The sequence below is a fragment of the Cydia strobilella genome, chromosome Z, assembly GCF_947568885.1.
Source record: "Cydia strobilella chromosome Z, ilCydStro3.1, whole genome shotgun sequence".
NCBI classification, from domain to species: Eukaryota; Metazoa; Arthropoda; class Insecta; order Lepidoptera; family Tortricidae; genus Cydia; species Cydia strobilella.
Window position 1 is genome coordinate 13,576,498 of NC_086068.1, and position 18,160 is coordinate 13,594,657.

At 35.9% G+C, this 18,160-nt stretch overlaps 1 protein-coding gene across 2 annotated transcripts in view; it reads left to right on the plus strand.

Moving 5' to 3' along the window:
- LOC134754277 (ras-specific guanine nucleotide-releasing factor RalGPS2) overlaps positions 1-12,501 on the plus strand; it is a 52,166-nt gene extending 39,665 nt beyond the window's left edge. Inside the window, exons 9-12 of one of the 2 annotated variants that reach the window (XM_063690500.1) lie at positions 3,520-3,645; positions 9,869-10,033; positions 10,899-11,027; positions 11,289-12,501. In XM_063690500.1, the coding sequence (XP_063546570.1) occupies positions 3,520-3,645; positions 9,869-10,033; positions 10,899-11,027; positions 11,289-11,391 (523 nt within the window). In that variant the 3' untranslated portion in view covers positions 11,392-12,501. The remainder of the gene's footprint in view (positions 1-3,519; positions 3,646-9,868; positions 10,034-10,898; positions 11,028-11,288) is intronic. The other variant, XM_063690499.1, reaches the window with a different exon arrangement.
- The last annotated feature ends 5,659 nt before the right edge of the window (positions 12,502-18,160 follow it).

Below are 18,160 nucleotides of genomic sequence, written 5' to 3' on the forward strand. Positions count from 1 at the left end.
TAACAAAATTTATTTTGGTCGAATAAAAGCTAGAAAAACACTTCTTCATAATGCCAATGTCAATGATGTCACAGAATTAATAATATTAAAGTTTCGAATTCCATTCCTTACTTGTTGGTTTTCTTATTTTTTCGCAACTGTATTAAAAAACGTCGTTTGATACGCGTGCGGAAATGTCATTCTTCACTCGTCCCGAGTCTTGCCACTCGCCTACGGTTCGTGGCAAGATATCTCGATACTCGTGAAGTAATGACATACTTTCCGCACTAGCATCGAAATGTACTATTTCATATTGAATTTCTTATTTGAAACACTAAAGCGAATCTTACTAACAATAAAACCTAGCTGGACCGCTTTTCCACCCTCGTTAGCCTGGTTTGAAAATTAAATCGAATCATTACAATTTAATACCCACCGGACTGCCGCGAAAACTCGGTCAGACTAATTATTTTAAAAATGTACCCTAGTGTGATCGAATTGTCCTTTTCTCACGCCCCTATGTTGTAAATTACCAAAATAAATGTGTTGTTTTCAAGCAAAAGGTACCACATTGTCGCTTGCCATAAGGACGGTCTGACACGTTTTTCTTATAAAAATACAAGCAATTTTCGTCCTTATGGTATGCGACAATGTGGTACTTTTTGATTGAAAACGTCACAAATATGCAAATGTATCTAAAAATATGATAGATTATTTTCCGCTACTGTAGGTACCTACTTTTTAATATTCTGTATACAAATTGACCTGTTACAGCTTGTAGAGGTAATATTACTAGCTAGTGATATTACTGATATAGCATAGACAAGGGATCTGACTAGCAATAATTTAAAGACAAGTATATTTTTAGAGTAATTGAAATAAAATATAAAAACCCGCGCGCCATATTTTCCGTCGCAAGTTTGCGCGGCGCGCCATATCTTCTGTTTCTTTCTAATTTTCTGGCTTTACGCCCCCTCTTAAAGGATATGAAATTCACCCTCATTTCCCATTTATTAGTCGGGTTACAACATTACCTAATCCACAAATAACTTCCTACTAATCGATATTCATTATAAAGATTACTTGTTATCGTTATCAAGGTTGGATCTACTTAGGTTATAGTCTGGGGTTTTTAGGGTTCCGTACCTCGATAGGAAAAAACGGAACCCTTATAGAATCACTCGTGCGTCTGTCTGTCTGTCACAGCCTATTTTCTTTGAAATTACTGAACCAACTAAGTTGAAATTTGGTACACATATGTAAGTTTATGACCCAAAGACGGACATGAAACGTAAACAAATGAATTTTAAACATGGGACCACTTTTGGGGGGTAAGTGAGAAAATTTAAAAATAAAGGTTTTCAAACTATATTCTGTTACATATCAAATGAAAGAGCTCATTGTGAGAATTTCAAATATATATTTTTTATAATTTTAGATTTTAGGATAAATAGTTTAGTAGTTATTTAAGAAAATAGGCAAAAAATGACCATCCCCCCCTCTTTATCTCCGAAACAACTGGGTCTAAAATTATGAAAAATATACACGAAATAGTTCTTTACCTATAGATGACAGGAAAACCTATTAGAAATGTGCAGTCAAGCGTGAGTTGGACTTAATTACTTAGGTTTTGATCCGACCCCTACGGGTTTTTTAAAGACATTTCACTCACGATTCACATAAGAAATACATTGTTAAAAATTGTGTAATGTACGGAACCCTTGGAACGCGAGTCCGTCTCGCACTTGGCCGGTGTCTTTTACCATCAAGTAGGTACTACGCCATACATTTTTTATGCAAGAAACAAATGACCGTTCCACACTATTTCCTATGAGCAATTAAAAACCCGGACTAAGTATATTTAGGCACTTGCAGCACTGATTATCAACACTAGCACTATGTAGATGAATTATTATCTCTATACATATACATAAATGAAAGGAATGTAAGGGATTTTAGGGAGGTTTCAAATGTACACACCGTTTGTTAGTATAAAATAAATATTACAATTTAGGTTAGTTGTGAGTAGATATTACTTAAAAGATCTTTATTAAGTGATATAGTAGGAGATTTGATATGGATAATATTGGAACGGTTAAATGTCTAACCGAACAAATAATATCAAAGTTTATATTCTAGGATACGTAAAATAAATTTAGAGTGCCTAGGTATTTTCAGCTATTAGCATGAATCTATTTACTAAGGCCTTTTTGACTCTCGTCAAAGCCGTTCAGTGCAGTTTCATATTTACAGCTACATTTTATACTTAAGTACGAGTAGAACGGGACGGTGTACCGCGTTAACGCATAGGGATGTATTTTCAAAGGGGGTATGGATTCTCTATAAGAAGGCTGTGGCGTCACGCAAAGCCTGTGTAAAAAGAGACAACACAGGTTACATACATAGGAGAGTAAAGCCCCGTTTAGACGGGTCAAGAAATTACAATGCAATTGCTTGCAATATTCGATACACTGCTAAAGAAGAGACGCGTTACATATAGATTTTCGTACAGTCCGTTAACTCTCAGAATGACCTTCGGATTTTAGAAAGATACATCGGGTATTGGCGATAACACCCGAAGGTGATACTGCTGTTCTGCTTTCTTATTAACTCACAAAAAGTTTCAAACTTACCGCAAAAAGTTAAGGATACCTATTGTCTCAATGTAAAATAAGCCCTAATTTAATGACATTATGCTTAATATTCGGTTGATGACTATATTACGATTTGACTTTTTGTCATAATCTAAATAAAATAGAATCAGAATTTGAAATTCGAAAACAAATTTGAAATTATATAGAGTTGATAATACCAGTCCCATATTTCAATTTATATGGTTAAATTGTAAAATTATACAATTGGAAAATTGTGATATTATTGTTATGGTGGTATTAACTACTCTTATATAGTTTAAGGCTGAAAAGACGACTGCACTCTTTGGGTGTTGGATTGCAACTAAATCAGTAAGAGACTGTCATTTTCTATTACGCGATTACGTCCGATTTTACCCGAAAAACGAATGTCATTCTGAGAGTTAACGGACTGTACATTGACCCGCCTGTTGAATCTCTATTGCACTCGCATTATTATAGGTATTGGTGTCCCGGCCATGATGCCGGTTGTCGATGTCACTGTGCGAGCCTCATAGCAATATGTGTCGCTTCACTTCAAACTTGGGTAAATCCATTCGACCCTCTTAGGAAATATCTACCCTATTACCATTTCTTCTGACAGTTGGATTTACCTGGGTTTGAAGTTAAACGACTCATATAATAATAGGAGTGCAATAAAGATGTCAACAGGCGGGTAAATGTACGAAAATCTCTATGGAACGCGTCTCTTCTTTTACTACAGATTAGATTGACAGAACAAGTACCGCAATGTATAGAAAAACGCATGCAAGTTCTTGATCCGTCTAAATGGGGCTTCTGAGGGTCGCGAAAACTTAATCGTTCTGTTCTGAATGCCAGTGCATGAGACAAAAGAAAAAATGCAGTTGTAGGTAATCGTATGTTGATGTTGAATTTGTCACTTTTGCAGCATTTTCGGAAAGGGGCAGTCCGACGAGAAGACGCCGGCGGGCTCGGTGAACTTACTCGACGACACGCTGCTCGAGTCGCCGGGCTCCATGGCCGGGGACAAGCTGTCCCATTCCTTGCCGCATACGTAAGTCAAGTGCCCGCCATTTTTGATTCCTTTTAATAGTAGTTTATGCAACATAATGAGAGGCCCCAAAATACAAGTGTGGTTTTATGAAACGAGCGTGAGCGAGTTTCATAATAGAATCACACGAGTGTTTTAAGGCCTAATTATGTACAGTTGCATACACTACTTTATCTACACACATATCATTAGTACTCTAAAATGGGTTCAGAAGCCGTAGGAAAATGACCTGCATTGCTACTAGTGCTACCTGTAAAATATCTATAGACTGTAGATATTAAAATAATGCAATAAAAAATAAATTTGAACAAATACAGAAAAAAACTAGTCATATTTTCTACTAAAATGTAAATTACAAACAACTTTTCGCAATTCTACTTTCGTAACAGCAAAAAACCAACAATAGTAGATTGTTAACCAAGGGTTGAAAGGCACCCATCTCCGTCGAGGTAGTTTGGCGCTAGAACGTAGTGAGAGCGCCAATAGTCCGAGACGGACATGGTGCCTTTCATCCGAGTTAAACATTCTACTTTTCATATCGAATGCGAGGAAACCAAACAAGACAAGGCAATTTTGCAAAATCAGTAATTAAAGTACCTTAGAGTAGAGATCTACGGTCATGATATTTTTTCTAAGGACTTAGTTCCAATCGGAGACTTTTCATGTGTGAAGATAAATAACCCCTAGCGGTAAACATTTACATTGCAATATTTACGAAAACACACATAAGTGTCTAAACCGTGAAATTATTTAATAAAACACATATTTTAACAAAATGTATAGTTTTTATCAAAATCAGCGGGATTTGCCTCTTACTTTTTAATTTTTTACTTTTCGTTTTAAAACTCCCAAATAGTCAATGGCATCCCAGTCATTTAGCCAACATAATAAAAGTATTTAAAAAATGTAAATATTAAAATTACAATTTAATGAATAAAATAAGCAATTTATCTTATATTTTATTTTATTTTTATGAATATAGTGCTAAATAACTTTAAAACCCATTTAATATCGTACAAACGTTTAACTGTGGTTGTATAAGATTCTGTCTTTGCTCATTTACGCAAGTGTAAGGTTTAAAAAAAAATATTTTTGGTGTATTCCTTTTGGTTCCCTCCTTATGAAATCGAGTAAATACAATTTAACAAAAGAAATCAAGAACAATTTACTTACATCATTTTTGATAAAAAACGATTCAATGCGGGATTAGTAAAATTAGAACAATTACCAATTGTCCAGGCGGGGAAATAAAGACACTATTTTTCAATTTTGTTTCCACCCAGATGCTTTTATTTAGAACAACAACGACCCACTTTCAGAGCATGACATGAAAACAAATGACAACAGTAATGGCGGCAATTCGATCCTCCGTCAAGACGAATGTTTTTTTTAAATTATTGACAAACGAATGAAGTCCCTATTCTCATGTCACTCGAGATCAAATGTCGTGCGGTTTATATTAAAAAAACATACTGAATTGACGTTTCGTATCGATAACTGTTTTTTTGTGGACGTGGATACTAGAATAGAGACCCACTTGACCTCCGACAGCTGTTCCAAATTTAAACTCATAACCTTACAAAAATCTATAATGTTATAGTGTGTATGTTTGTGTGTATGTTATGTGTACATTAAAGTTCAGATTTTACCTACTACCACAGATAAGAAAGTTCTCATAGTGCAAATGGTTGTAATAATGCTGGTCATTTCCTACGGTTTCTGAACGCATTTTAGAGCACTAACGATATGTGCGTAGATAAACTACATTGTTTCACGCCGCGGCGGCGGTCATGGAACAATAGTAGATTGCAGGGATGTAACGGATGTGGTTTTATCGGAACCGAAAGCGGAACCAGATGTTTTAAATTTAGTTTATCGGAACCAGAAACAGAACCGAAAACGGAAACAGAACCAGAATCGGAACCTGAGTCAGTACCGTCAGTAGGTACACATACGAATAGGTAGTTTTAATTCAATAACACGAATAAAATAAAACAGCTAATTAGTGCAGCACGTGGCAAGCGGGGAGGTGAGCAAATGACAGGTATAAACCTGTTTGTTTTGATCTACGCCGCTCATGTGCCGCCTCCGCGCTAAGCTTTGACATCCGATATAACTTCCGATTGAAAAGTAACGGAACCGAAACGGATGTGTAATACCAATCAGAAGTTCCGACTTAACGGAACCGGAACCGGAGCTCCTTAACATCCCTAGTAGATTGTTAACCTAGGGATGAAAGGCAACCATTTCTGCCGAGGTCGGTCCTAGGGTGAAATTATGCCTTTCACCTGAGTTAAACACTCTACTTTTCATTTAGGAAAAGGAAAGTAAAATGCATTTTTTTAAACATGACAATATAATTTTTTATAGTATTTCTTGAGGGTACTTTCAATTAACGTTCTAGGCAAAAGTATCGTTATTTATGGAATGGGGAGTCAAATATTAGAATGGAAATTGTTTAACAAATCCATTTCAAGTATTTAAACCTAAATTTAAATTGCTTATCGTAAAAAAACCTTTTAGAACAACAATGACCCTCTTTCAGAGAATGAGAAATGAAAAATTTATGGAAATACACTGATAAACAGGATCAAACATGTTTTTGCGCTTTCGATTATTTTAAAATCTACATAAAGTTATCTAACCATACTAGCTTAAATAGTAAATAATATGAATAAATTAGGTTGCCTATGTTTTTTCGGTCACTATTATGAGGTTGCCGTGTTTAAACAGGTGAGTTTAAATCGATGCACCCATCTGTCTGACGCTTGAATGATATATCAAAATAATGGTAATTTTATTGCGAATACAATGGTATAGGGTTGCCTACAAAAATTCGGTCACAAATAAGGTTTGCCAGGCTTTTAAAGAAAATAAGAAGGAAAGACTTTTAGCGATAACTCGTAAACGGCTTAACTGATCACGATTGTTTTAACTATTTTCGAATGTGTTTATTAGTCACTATTTTTGTGATTTTTTTCATAATTTTTCGATGGATGGTTCAAAAGTTAGAAGGAAAAGCCTTTTTTCCTTTCTAAATAATTATTTCCGAAATGATTCACTTTATCAAAAAATGTTGTTTAAAGACCCCTATTCATTTTAAAATACCTATCTAACGACATCCCATACCATAGGGATAAAGTGAATATTTTAGGAAATAATCGCTTCGAAAGAAACAACATGTGTGTAACAATTTTTGTTTATTGTGTTAACCCTATAGTGCTGGATATTGTTGGATAGGTCTATTAAAATGAATAGGGGTCTTCAATAATCAATTTTAGATAAAGTGAATATTTTCGGAAATAATCCCTTCGAAAGAATAAAAATGTATGTGAGGATTTTTTTTTCATTTCAAACCTATAGTGCCGGATATTGTTGGATAGGTCTTTTAAAATGAATACGAGTTTCCAAAAATTAATTGTTGATAAAGTGAATATTTTCGTAAATAATCGCCTCGAAAGAAACAAAATGTATGTAAAGAATTTTGTTGCGTTTCAACCCAATGATGTAGGATGTCGTTGGATAGGTCTTTTAAAATAAATAGGGGCTTTATAAAAACATTTTTTGATAAAGTGTATATTTTTCGGAAATAATCGCTTTGAAAGAAACAAAATGTGTGTGACAATTTTTTTTATCGTTTGAACCCTATAGTGTGGGGTGTCGTTGGATAGGTCTCTCAAAATAAATAGAGGTCTTTAAACAACTTTTTTTGATAAAGTGAATCATTTCGGAAATAATTATTTAGAAAGGAAAAAAAAGGGTTTTTCCTTTTAAATTTCGAACCATCCATCCAAAAATTATAAAAAAAATCACAAAAATAGTGATTAATAAGCACATCCGAAAATAGTTAAAACAATCGTAATCAGTTAAGCCGTTTTTGAGTTATCGTTAAAAGTCTTTCCTTCTTATTTTCTTTAAAAGTCTGGCAACCCTTATTTGTGACCGGATTTTTGCAGGCAACCCTATACCATTGTATTCGCAATAAAATTACCATTATTTTGATATATAATTCTAGCGTCAGACAGATGGGTGCAATTATCGATTTAAACTCACATGTTTAAACACGGCAACCTCATAATAGTGACCGGAAAAACATAGGCAACCTAATTTATTCATGTTGTACAAGTTGTATACTTTCCATGGGAACTTATTTCGTTCGTCAGACAAATTGAAGAAAAAAAAATATTTTCAAAAATTTATTAAAAATAGCCTTGACCATATTTCTTTACGCAACCCTATTTATTTATGTTCAGGGACATATTTTCTTTCATAAAATATTAGTTTCATCCGTCAGACGTATCGGTGAAGGTCGACCATATATGACGTCATCACGTATCTTAGACAATAAGTATATAAAAGTAAAATACAAAAACACAAAACAATACAAAAGATATATAAACACATTATAAAAAACCTAACCTAGGGTGCCGCCAGCAGCGGGGCAGGGCCCAAGCTGCCGGTGGTCAGGGCCGCAGAGAGAGGAACCGGCGGACTATCCGCGCCGTGTCCAAGACCACCGCCTTCTGCATCTGATCTGACCCTTGATCCAACCACCTAGCGAGAGTCTCTGACGATGAAGTCTCGACTCTTCGCTATCAGACCGTTCGCTGAAACGACTATTGGGACAATGATCGTCGAATCAACATCCCACATGGCGGTTATCTCATGAGCCAAGTCTAATAGGTTAAGTACCTGGACTTGTCCTTCTCGGCTTTCACGAAATTCTCATCATGGGGGATGGTGATATCGACGAGCACGAACCGACGTTGAGGTCGATCTATTATCACGATGTCTTTCTTATTGGCTACAATAATCCTGTCAGTGATAATCTGATGATAGATCGATCCCAATAGAGCGTGGCACAACCATTTTCGAGAACTGTCGCAGGTAAGTACTTGCTGGTGAATAATCCTAGCTACGAGATTATGTCTGTGCAAGTACTCGCCGTTAGCAAGATGAGAACACCCCTGGTGGAGATGATGCCTGAGTGGCTCTCCGGGACGGTGGCATGCCCGACAAATGTCAACCGTACCGTCCTTCAGGATATATTTCCGATAGTTGTTCGTCATCATAACTTCGTCTGCAATTGCACAGACAAAACCCTCAAGTTTCCCCGAAGAGGTCCCCGAAACGTAACCAGTTCACCGACGCGAGCAGGTCCACGTCGGGTCCCGTGAGGGCCTTGTAGAAACGCCCGTGTAGCACCTTACTCTCCCATGCCGCCTTGCGATTCGCAGTACTACTAAGTACCACAGGTTTGTGCCAGTTCTCGTACGCCAAGGAGAGCGGCTTGAGGTTCGATCTTGTCTACTGCCACCACATCACGATGCATCCCACTTTCGTTGTTAAGAAAAAAAATTCTGAGATTGCACACCTCGCGGTTGTGGAGATTTTTGGCCTTTAGGAAGCCTCGACCTCAACACTTCCGTGGGATGTACAATCTCATACCTGACGAGCGTGGGTGTAGCATACGGTGTGTGGTGAGCAGTAGTCGGACCCTCCTATCCAGGGCATCCAGCTTGATCTGCGTCCATCTTAGTATGCAAAAGGAGTTGTGAGTAGGGGCATTACTCAGGCGTTGAAGGTGCGCACTTTGTTGCCTCCTGACAATAAGACTGTTAAGGACTTTTGTGAGCCGACTGAAAAAGCGCTCCTTCACCGACCGTCTAAGTACCCTCGTCCTCAATACCCAACGACTGTGACATACCGAGGTACTTAGGTATAGGTCAGGTTGGCGGGTGGACCTTGTTTTGTGCCTAGCGCGTTTTAGGGATAGATATACTGATTTCTAACTAAAATTTACACAGGTACACTGAAGGTACAATATAACTGCATACTTTTAGTGCGGAATAATGCAAGATTTCATAGGTCCACCCGCCATCCCCTGACGTCAAAATGGCGGGTGGACTTTTTTGTTAAATATCTCGTTATAGAGAGAGGTACACTGATTTTTATTAAAGGTACACTGAAGTACACTGAAGGTACAATATGTTTTCTTATAAATATTTCGTTGAAATCGCAGAGGTCCACCCGCCATCCTGACGCTCACTCAGAAAGTTATAAATCGACATGATTTACTTCTAAGAAAGTTTTCAATTTACCCTTACTAACGTAGTCTTACATTAGAATAAAATAAAACTTGTTTACAATTTGTGTTACGTTTGTGTAGAGATACAGTTGAAGTAGGTAATATATCTAAATTGTAAATCTCAATTGTTTGTCCTAGAAATCCTTCGAAGACGGAAGCGTCAGAATGTTTGTACGAAGGTTTCGTGAGAAGAAAAATCGTGTTGAGGGACGGAAAGAAGGTGTCCCTTGCGTCGTGGCAGCGGTACTGGCTCATGCTGCGCGGTCAGCAGCTCCACTTCTTTGCCGCCAACTCATTTAAGGGGTGAGTTTTCTGACATGATTTTATCACAGGACGTACCACTACCAACTACCACAGATTTATTATATACGGTATATTCATTTCTGTGACCACTACCCACGGGTCGTTTGAATGGGGATCTTGAATGAAGTTAAAACAAATATCTCACACCCCGCACGAACTAGAAAATTATTGTAAACTCGTAAACCGCAGTCAGATTTGGATTTCTAGTTAAGGCGGTTCCCTGAGCCAGAAGGCGAAAAATCTCCTTATATGATCATGTTTTTCTAAGAGGCGTTGATATTCGTAGACGTGAAAAAAATATATATAGTTCTTGACTATATTATCTTTAACAACATAGCTTCCGATACACGAATTATGACACTTCGCTCGATACAATTAATTCCCAAAGTAACCTCTAACTCGGACTTTTAATCCTACTTTACTCGGTTATTTATTATGTGATACTATAAACAAAAAAAGAAGAAAAAACAATCTTAACGTAAATAGTAATTTCATAGATTTAGAATTTCGATATTGTAAGGTAACGTTTTTAAAATAAATAAAAACCGACAAAATTCGATCAAAATTGACACTTGGCGCGTATGTTCTTTCCCGTTCTTTCTTGCAAAATGTGACAAAGACAGCGGCAAACCGATGGAACGGCCTTAATAATTCGTAAATAACTAATTTGCCTGGTTCCTTGGATCTACTAGTACTTTAATGTAGGCACACGTTTTGATTTTATAATCTTTTTTATAATAATAATTACGTAATTCTCTTTCATAAACTTTGGTGTATTTTCCCGAGCGCAGTATCTATTGTATAAATAGTGTTAGTAAGTTGTAGTGTGCGAGTGAGTGTAGTATAGTAGTTGTCTGCCCGGCAGCACGAAACGCGGCGACTTCCGCGACGAGCGCTACAAGACACTGTCGCTCGAGAGCTGGACCGCCACCCGCGGCGAGTCGTCGGACTCCTTCCAGCTCATACACCAGCACGGCACACTCTACAAGTTCAAGTCAGTACCGCACTTAATATTTATTGCTGTTTTACTATTTACCTCTTTATTAAAACTTCATTTATAGTATGTATGTATTATGTCCTTTATAATTGTTTCCAATACCTATTACCTCATAATATCGTAACTATACAATTAAATATTCTTGAATGGCAAAGGTGGTATACTGTTTCCGAGACTTAATTTATAGTGCTACGAGAATAGCTAGCGGATCTAAATGTCTAGGGTAAATTATTAAATAACAATTTACTATCATTTCAGAACTGGATCTGATACTACGGCCATGCAGTGGTGGATAAAGATCCAAGAAGTATCTAACAAGATGGTGAAACCATTGCCCGCGAATCTCATGCAGTTCGAATAACCGCCACGGGCGGCGGCTACGCTCTGTGTCACTCTAACTCTCTTCATAGACTTGTGATATACAGTATCTGCATCTGATTGTATTAAGTATACGTTGGTTGATACTTGATTCATCGCACATTGCGACTTGTTGCAGCGATACGGTCACTTTACTGTTCTCGTGCTTTACCCTACATACCACCTCTCAAAGAATTTGCTTTATGATTCATATAAGAAGACTCGAGGTCACCACACTGGCGCTCTTTCATTTGTATATTATTACGCCACAGGGCGTACCAAAATTTTATACAACATCTCAAGTTTATCTCTGCATTTTTAGTTAAGATTTGTATTTTATATGATAACATATATGAAAATGAAAGGAGCAGTTGCACTCTCATGCTAAGTTAGTATGAGAGTGGCAATGCGTGGCGCGTGGCGATGCCGCGTCATCTAAGTCATCTTATATGGTGCACGAGTGTAAAGGTAAGTGATCCGTTCTATACCCATGGTTAGGTTAGGTACTAGTCAGTGTAAAAGTGTCGCGATACCATCAATTATCACGCTTAGGACACCATTGACACCGTCGCCGAGTGTGATGGCTCTAATAGTCAGAAAGAACACATAGAAATAGTACATTTTAAATGTTATGCATATAATCCTTTTGAATATAATGTGTAAATAATATTGCTTGAATCCACCGATATGAGTATATTGAAACTATTATAAGCACTCCCTCACATGTGTGTTACTTTTTATAATATTGAATTTTAATGGAATACTACAAGAATAATTGAAAATTTGCGGCTGAATCCTTCGTAAGACTCGTATTGTAAATGATTACTTGTTTTATGGCTACTGTTTAGGTCTAAGTGTAGGCTCCATTATCGTAAAACATTGTGAATCCTATCATTGAATACCCTCAGGTCTGGCCGCCAAAAGTTGTAGTTTAAAGTTAAGTTTAGGTGTGTTTGTGTGTACTATACACAAAAAATATTTTGTGCGTTGTGTGCGTTCTGTTCTGTGGTAGGTATTTCACATTCGTTAATGTAGGTACAACTTTGAGGCTTGACACATAAGTCAACAAAAGTAACTGTGATTCGAAATGCTTGACCGTAGACACATTTTGTTTTATAGTGGCTTGGCGAAACAGGCTTTAGGTTACTTTTCGCTCATGTCTTCGCAAATAGGGACTTATTTGGTATCAGTGCATTCAGTGTGATGTCCTGAACACAAATATATGAGATGACAAGCGCGAAAGTAGTGGGGGTAGTTGCTGTGACGTCAAAAAGTCGGCAGTACAAAGTTTTTTACTTTTTTTTTAATCATACCATGTGGGGTATCAAATGAAAGGGCTTTGTGAGTAGATTACAAATATATAACATACTGTAACATTTTCACTACTTCGTCTAACAAATTATTAGAAAACGTTCAAAAATTTCACAATCCACAGTTGACTTTGAACTGCTTTAAATTGAAAATGACTGAATGGATCATTCCAAAATACATACCAAGTGACTGTGAATATCCTCTATATAACGTTAAAAAATAATTAACCTGATATAACCAAAAATAAGAAAAGTACATCAAGTTGAAAAAAGTATAATTTTCTGTTACATTAAACTGCAACGATTATTAAAACAAACCAAAAACCAGACTATTTACATATATTTTTGAAATGGTCTTTTCACTAGCTTTCATTTGGTACCCATACTGCTATAGTAAAAAAAAAAATCCCCCACCCTTTTTTCATTAGCGGGCGCCATTTTCAAAATTGATATATATGTCCATATGAGATGTGGTTGAATTCGTCGGAATAGTGCTAGTGACATAGGTGTAGGTGCTAGTGACATTACTATAATGTACACTAGTGAAGTGAGCGAATGAACCGGTAGTGTATATTTCTTATGGCAAGACAAATGATTAGACATTGTTTAAATGTACTCGCTATAACTTCTTTTAGTCTTCGTGCTAGACTGACATTTCTATATACGAGTAAACAACGAAATGTGTTAATGTTCAATAATTTGCCAATAGACATGGGTACCAAAAAATAATGATAGGAGAAGAGATTTAATGTATGTCTACTATAGTTCTTTTATCTATGATCATACCTAGCAAAAAGTTATTGATTGTAAAAGAGACGTAGAGCCTCAGAAAAAAATGATTGAGTTTCGTAGCTATAGTTTGTCAAAGGACTGTCTCATTTCAAACATAGATAGAGAAAATCATACTATCTGACCCAAAAGAAAAGGATGAGTATAGTTTTTTTTTGTTCTTATTTACTGACAATTTGGTTTGACCAACTATAACGTAGACGGCTGTACAGCGCCATATTTTTGTGATAACTGGATTGTCAAACGTCAGCTTTTGGAAACCAGGCGAAACATTCCACTGTTGAACTGATGTGGGTGCCGAAACTGACAGTTGTGCATCTCGAATAGGGGCCCAGTTACCGCATAATGTCATCGACATCAGTTGTCAAATTCGAATAATTAAATTAGGTTGCACGACTATTTCTTCCTTTGGAAATAGATAGAATTACTGAAAATTCTGAAAGTGACCTTTTTTAGGGTTCCGTACCTCAGAAGGAAAAAACGGAACCCTTATAGGATCACTCGTGCGTCTGTCTGTCTGTCTTTCCGTCTGTCACAGCCTATTTTCTCAGAAACTACTGGACCAATTAAGTTGAAATTTGGTATACATATGTAAACAAATGATTTTTTAACAAGGGGGCCGCTTTTGGGGGGTAAATGAGAAAATTAAAAAATAAAGTTTTTCAAACTATATCGTGTTACATATCAAATGAAAGAGCTCATTGTGAGAATCTCAAAATTAAACAATGCGTTCTTACCTCGTTACTAATTTTATTTTGCCAAGTAACTCCAAGTATAGTCTTCAGGCAGCCAGACAGACGTTCAGATAAAACATAATGCAATGCAGATCCGCTGAGCGAAATATTTAGCCAGCCCTCTGCAGGTCACCAGACGCCTCTATAAGGCGGTTTGATAGCTCCTCATACTCGTAGAAGCGACGTGCCTAGGCCCCCACGGCCCCAGGCGTCATCTAGTTAGACAAAACGGAATGATTCTATTTTACAACCTTGTGTTTCACTAGACTTATATTGACCGGGATATAGACCGTGATTACCTTTTGTATTATTTGTGAGCTCCCGATATTACAAAAGGTAATCACGGTCTATATCCCGGTCAATATAAGTCTAGTGAAACTAACCGTGAATCATTCAAAACTCTAACCTTGTGTTTCTTCCGTAGTTATTTCGTCTATGATACGATATTACATTTACTAGTTAAAATATATGCATGTTTGCAATATACATAAATTTATACTTAATAGGTAATATTCAGAGATCGACGGGGAGCTATTTTCAGTTTTTGCAGAACATGGATATATCATTCAATGGTAAATGCCCCGTGTGTTATTATAAACTAATGAAATGATTTTATTTAGGCTGCCTTTCTGCTATGAGCTTTACGTCGCCATTAAAACAAATTAATTTTATTAGAACCATTAATCTATTTTGCACAGCTTTCCGCTTTAATGTACAATTTCACTCCACTCACTTCAGTGGATGTAGAAAGATCTTTTTCTATCTATAAATGGTTATTAAACTCAAGGCGAATTTTATTAAAAATTAAAAATATAGAAAAAGTTAGTTATTTATTACAATAGCACAGAAAATTTACAATAAATAAAGAAAACTTAATACTCGTGTTGTAATGCATTTTCATTTAAGTTTAATCATTTCAGTTTTTCTTCTTTTAATATTTCTTTATTCTTAAACCTTATCCATATTACTATCGACATGACATTAATGACGTAAACATAGCCACCCCCACCCCCACCCCCGCCGATCTCTGCTAACATTAGAAATTGTGATGATCCCTATGGCACTTTATTTGACATTGCTGAGTGTTTGGAACAAGTCCAAATTTTTATACTATTTTATACAAAAGTAGGCTGCATCTCCATTTAACGAACTTGATCGTATAGTAGGTGTCATAATAATAGAGAATTTGTAGTATTATGACACCTAACCTAACATAAATTTATTTTCTACTTAATCTCTTGGGGGTTCAAAGTTCTAATAAAATAATCCAAATATACTGTACAAATTGCCTCCAATGAAATTTGGATCATTCATTATATTCATTATTAAATGGAACAGTGTTGATATTGTTTTGTTCCGTTCGATCAAACAAAACGAATTCAGTTTTATTTTATAATATTTTAAACTCGCGTTTTAACACATATTTAATTATACTACTTTAACCGGTAGTTGCAATTTCCGTGTCTACCCCGAACATTTTTATAAACTAATTTCGGGTAGTTTATTGTTGTTTACTTAGATCTCCATTGACATTTTGCTGGGACGTCAGTCTTTTCGTGGTGCAACTCAGCTGAAACGTCGGAATTTAAGGTAAAAACAATTATTATTTTTTAATAAATTTTTGGTACCATTGATTCAAATTTGACCATTGGCAATTTTCCTCATGTGGTGGGCCGCTAGAGGTTAAGATTTATTTATTTATTTATTAGTACAATATATTTTACACAGCATTACAGTTTGCACCAAAACGCTGGCAAATTTATACATACAAATAGCAAAAACAGTACATAATTATTGAAATACAATTTAGTCATGCAAATAAGATAACATGGTGCCATGGCAATGATCAGATGTGACAGAGAAGGCACGACCTATTTCTACCTGACACAATAACATCTTCCGAAGTGCTATAGGGTCTATAGGGATCATTCAATTTTGTCTCGAACACAGTTAAGTAACTTACATTTTGTGAGTTGTTTATTGCTTAAACTTTAAGCATTAGTTACGCATACTCAACATTAAACTTTAAGCATGCTTTTTTATTTTAATCTTGAATTGATTTTTTTGTGTAATATCATTATGTTCGCACGCCGTAAGTTTTCTTGTAGTATTTGTCCACAATCGTTATTGTTACTCGGGAGGATTGGGTAAATTTTGTCTAAACCATATGCTTTACGTCGAGCTCCCAGGACGAAATGTGTACCTTATTAAAGCACTAATTAAAGACGTGTGTAATTTTTAAATAAAAATTTAATACTTGCCAAAAAAAAACGGCTAAGTAAAGTTGTATTTATAATAAACGATAGTCCTTATGTACTTGCTTTTCATAAATTGATTAATATAGGTACTTACTCGTATGTAGGTATGGTTACGATACGGATATTAATATATTTGTAAGTTTAGGAATATAGGTTTGTTTTTTACTTTTGTACACGTTTTTATTATATCACTTTTATGTGATTAATTATGCAATATTAAGCAAGATTATTATATTGTATAAGCCGTTCTTTTGCATCGTTTGTCGTTAAGGTTAAGGTTATTACAAATCCCCGCGAACACGTGAAATATGAAATGAATATACGAGGGCCGCCTTTTTAAAATTGTCGTTTGGAAATCTCTCACAGTTATTTAAAAAAAACTACCATCGTATCAAACTATTAGAATTAAGAATTCAAAAACAAATAAACGAATTACTACGAATTATGATTGACCGAACTGTTTTAGTACAGCGACAAGGCATCGAGTCAAAGTTGACAAGTCAGTTGTGAAAATGGAAATTGCATAGGAAAATTTTCGTGCGATAGGTAATTTTCTATAACTTTAAATGAGGTTTAACGCGACTTCAGTGCTTTAAAGAGCTGACTACTGTTTTCAGTGTTCTCAGTGACTGACTGGGTGAAGGTCGTCTGAAAACTGCAAAAAAACAGGAAAACATTTAGGCTGTACGGCAGCTGATCGTCAGTGATCGCCATGTGATATACCGTGAGATAGAAGCTTTTGTAGGCATTTCAGGGACAACCATTAAAAAAAATCTTACATGGAAGAGCTAGGTGTAAATAAAACTCGCCAGATACCACATTTGCTTATTGACCAAAAACGGCTTGCATTAAATGGTGCCGCAAAACTCTACAACAATTCGACCGCGGAGATTTAAAACTCGTTTGTGACATTGTCAGTGGTGATGAATTCCACCGTCTGTGTTCTAAACCGAGCCGAAACTGACCAAATAAGTCATACGCACAAGAAGTACCTACTTAAAAAAATGGTCACCTCATTTGTCGCCAAAAGTGGACATGTTGCCACTATCCTGGTTAGAATATCACAAAACAGTTAACCCTGACTAGTATATCACACTTCGTTTACTAGAAGCTAAGTGAATTCCGAAAAATCTACCGAAAACATCGTATTACAACTTTTTTAAATTTTTCCAAGTGTCAGACGTCAGTTGGATCGTCCAACGTGTGACGTCATCACGCTCTGTCGAATTCGCGCCAAAAATTATGACCGTTTCAATTCAAACGCTCAAAAAAATTTCACTATTTTATACACCGTGTTTTTTTTATTTCCGTTAAATTCGACACGTTGCTTGGTACATTAATAGAGGCTACCTGGTATATCGCTTTTTGTAAAATTCGACAAAAAATTTTTTTTCCTTTTTCATACAAAATAAATGAATATTGCATTGTAAAAGGTCCTTTAGAGTTACGTAAAAGTTAGTGTGACACATAATGAAAGAAAAATAGGTAATGTCGGAATTGTCAAACTAACTCACCTCTGTTACCTTCTTATTAGTCAATCATCAATGGAAAACTCTTTACTGACGAAACTTAAAAAATAAATAAAATTTGAAGCCAATGAAGAATCTTTAACACAGGCTCAGCAATTAAATTTATTTATTGAATATCTCAAAAACAGTTAAAATACTAGTTTCTAAGAGAAA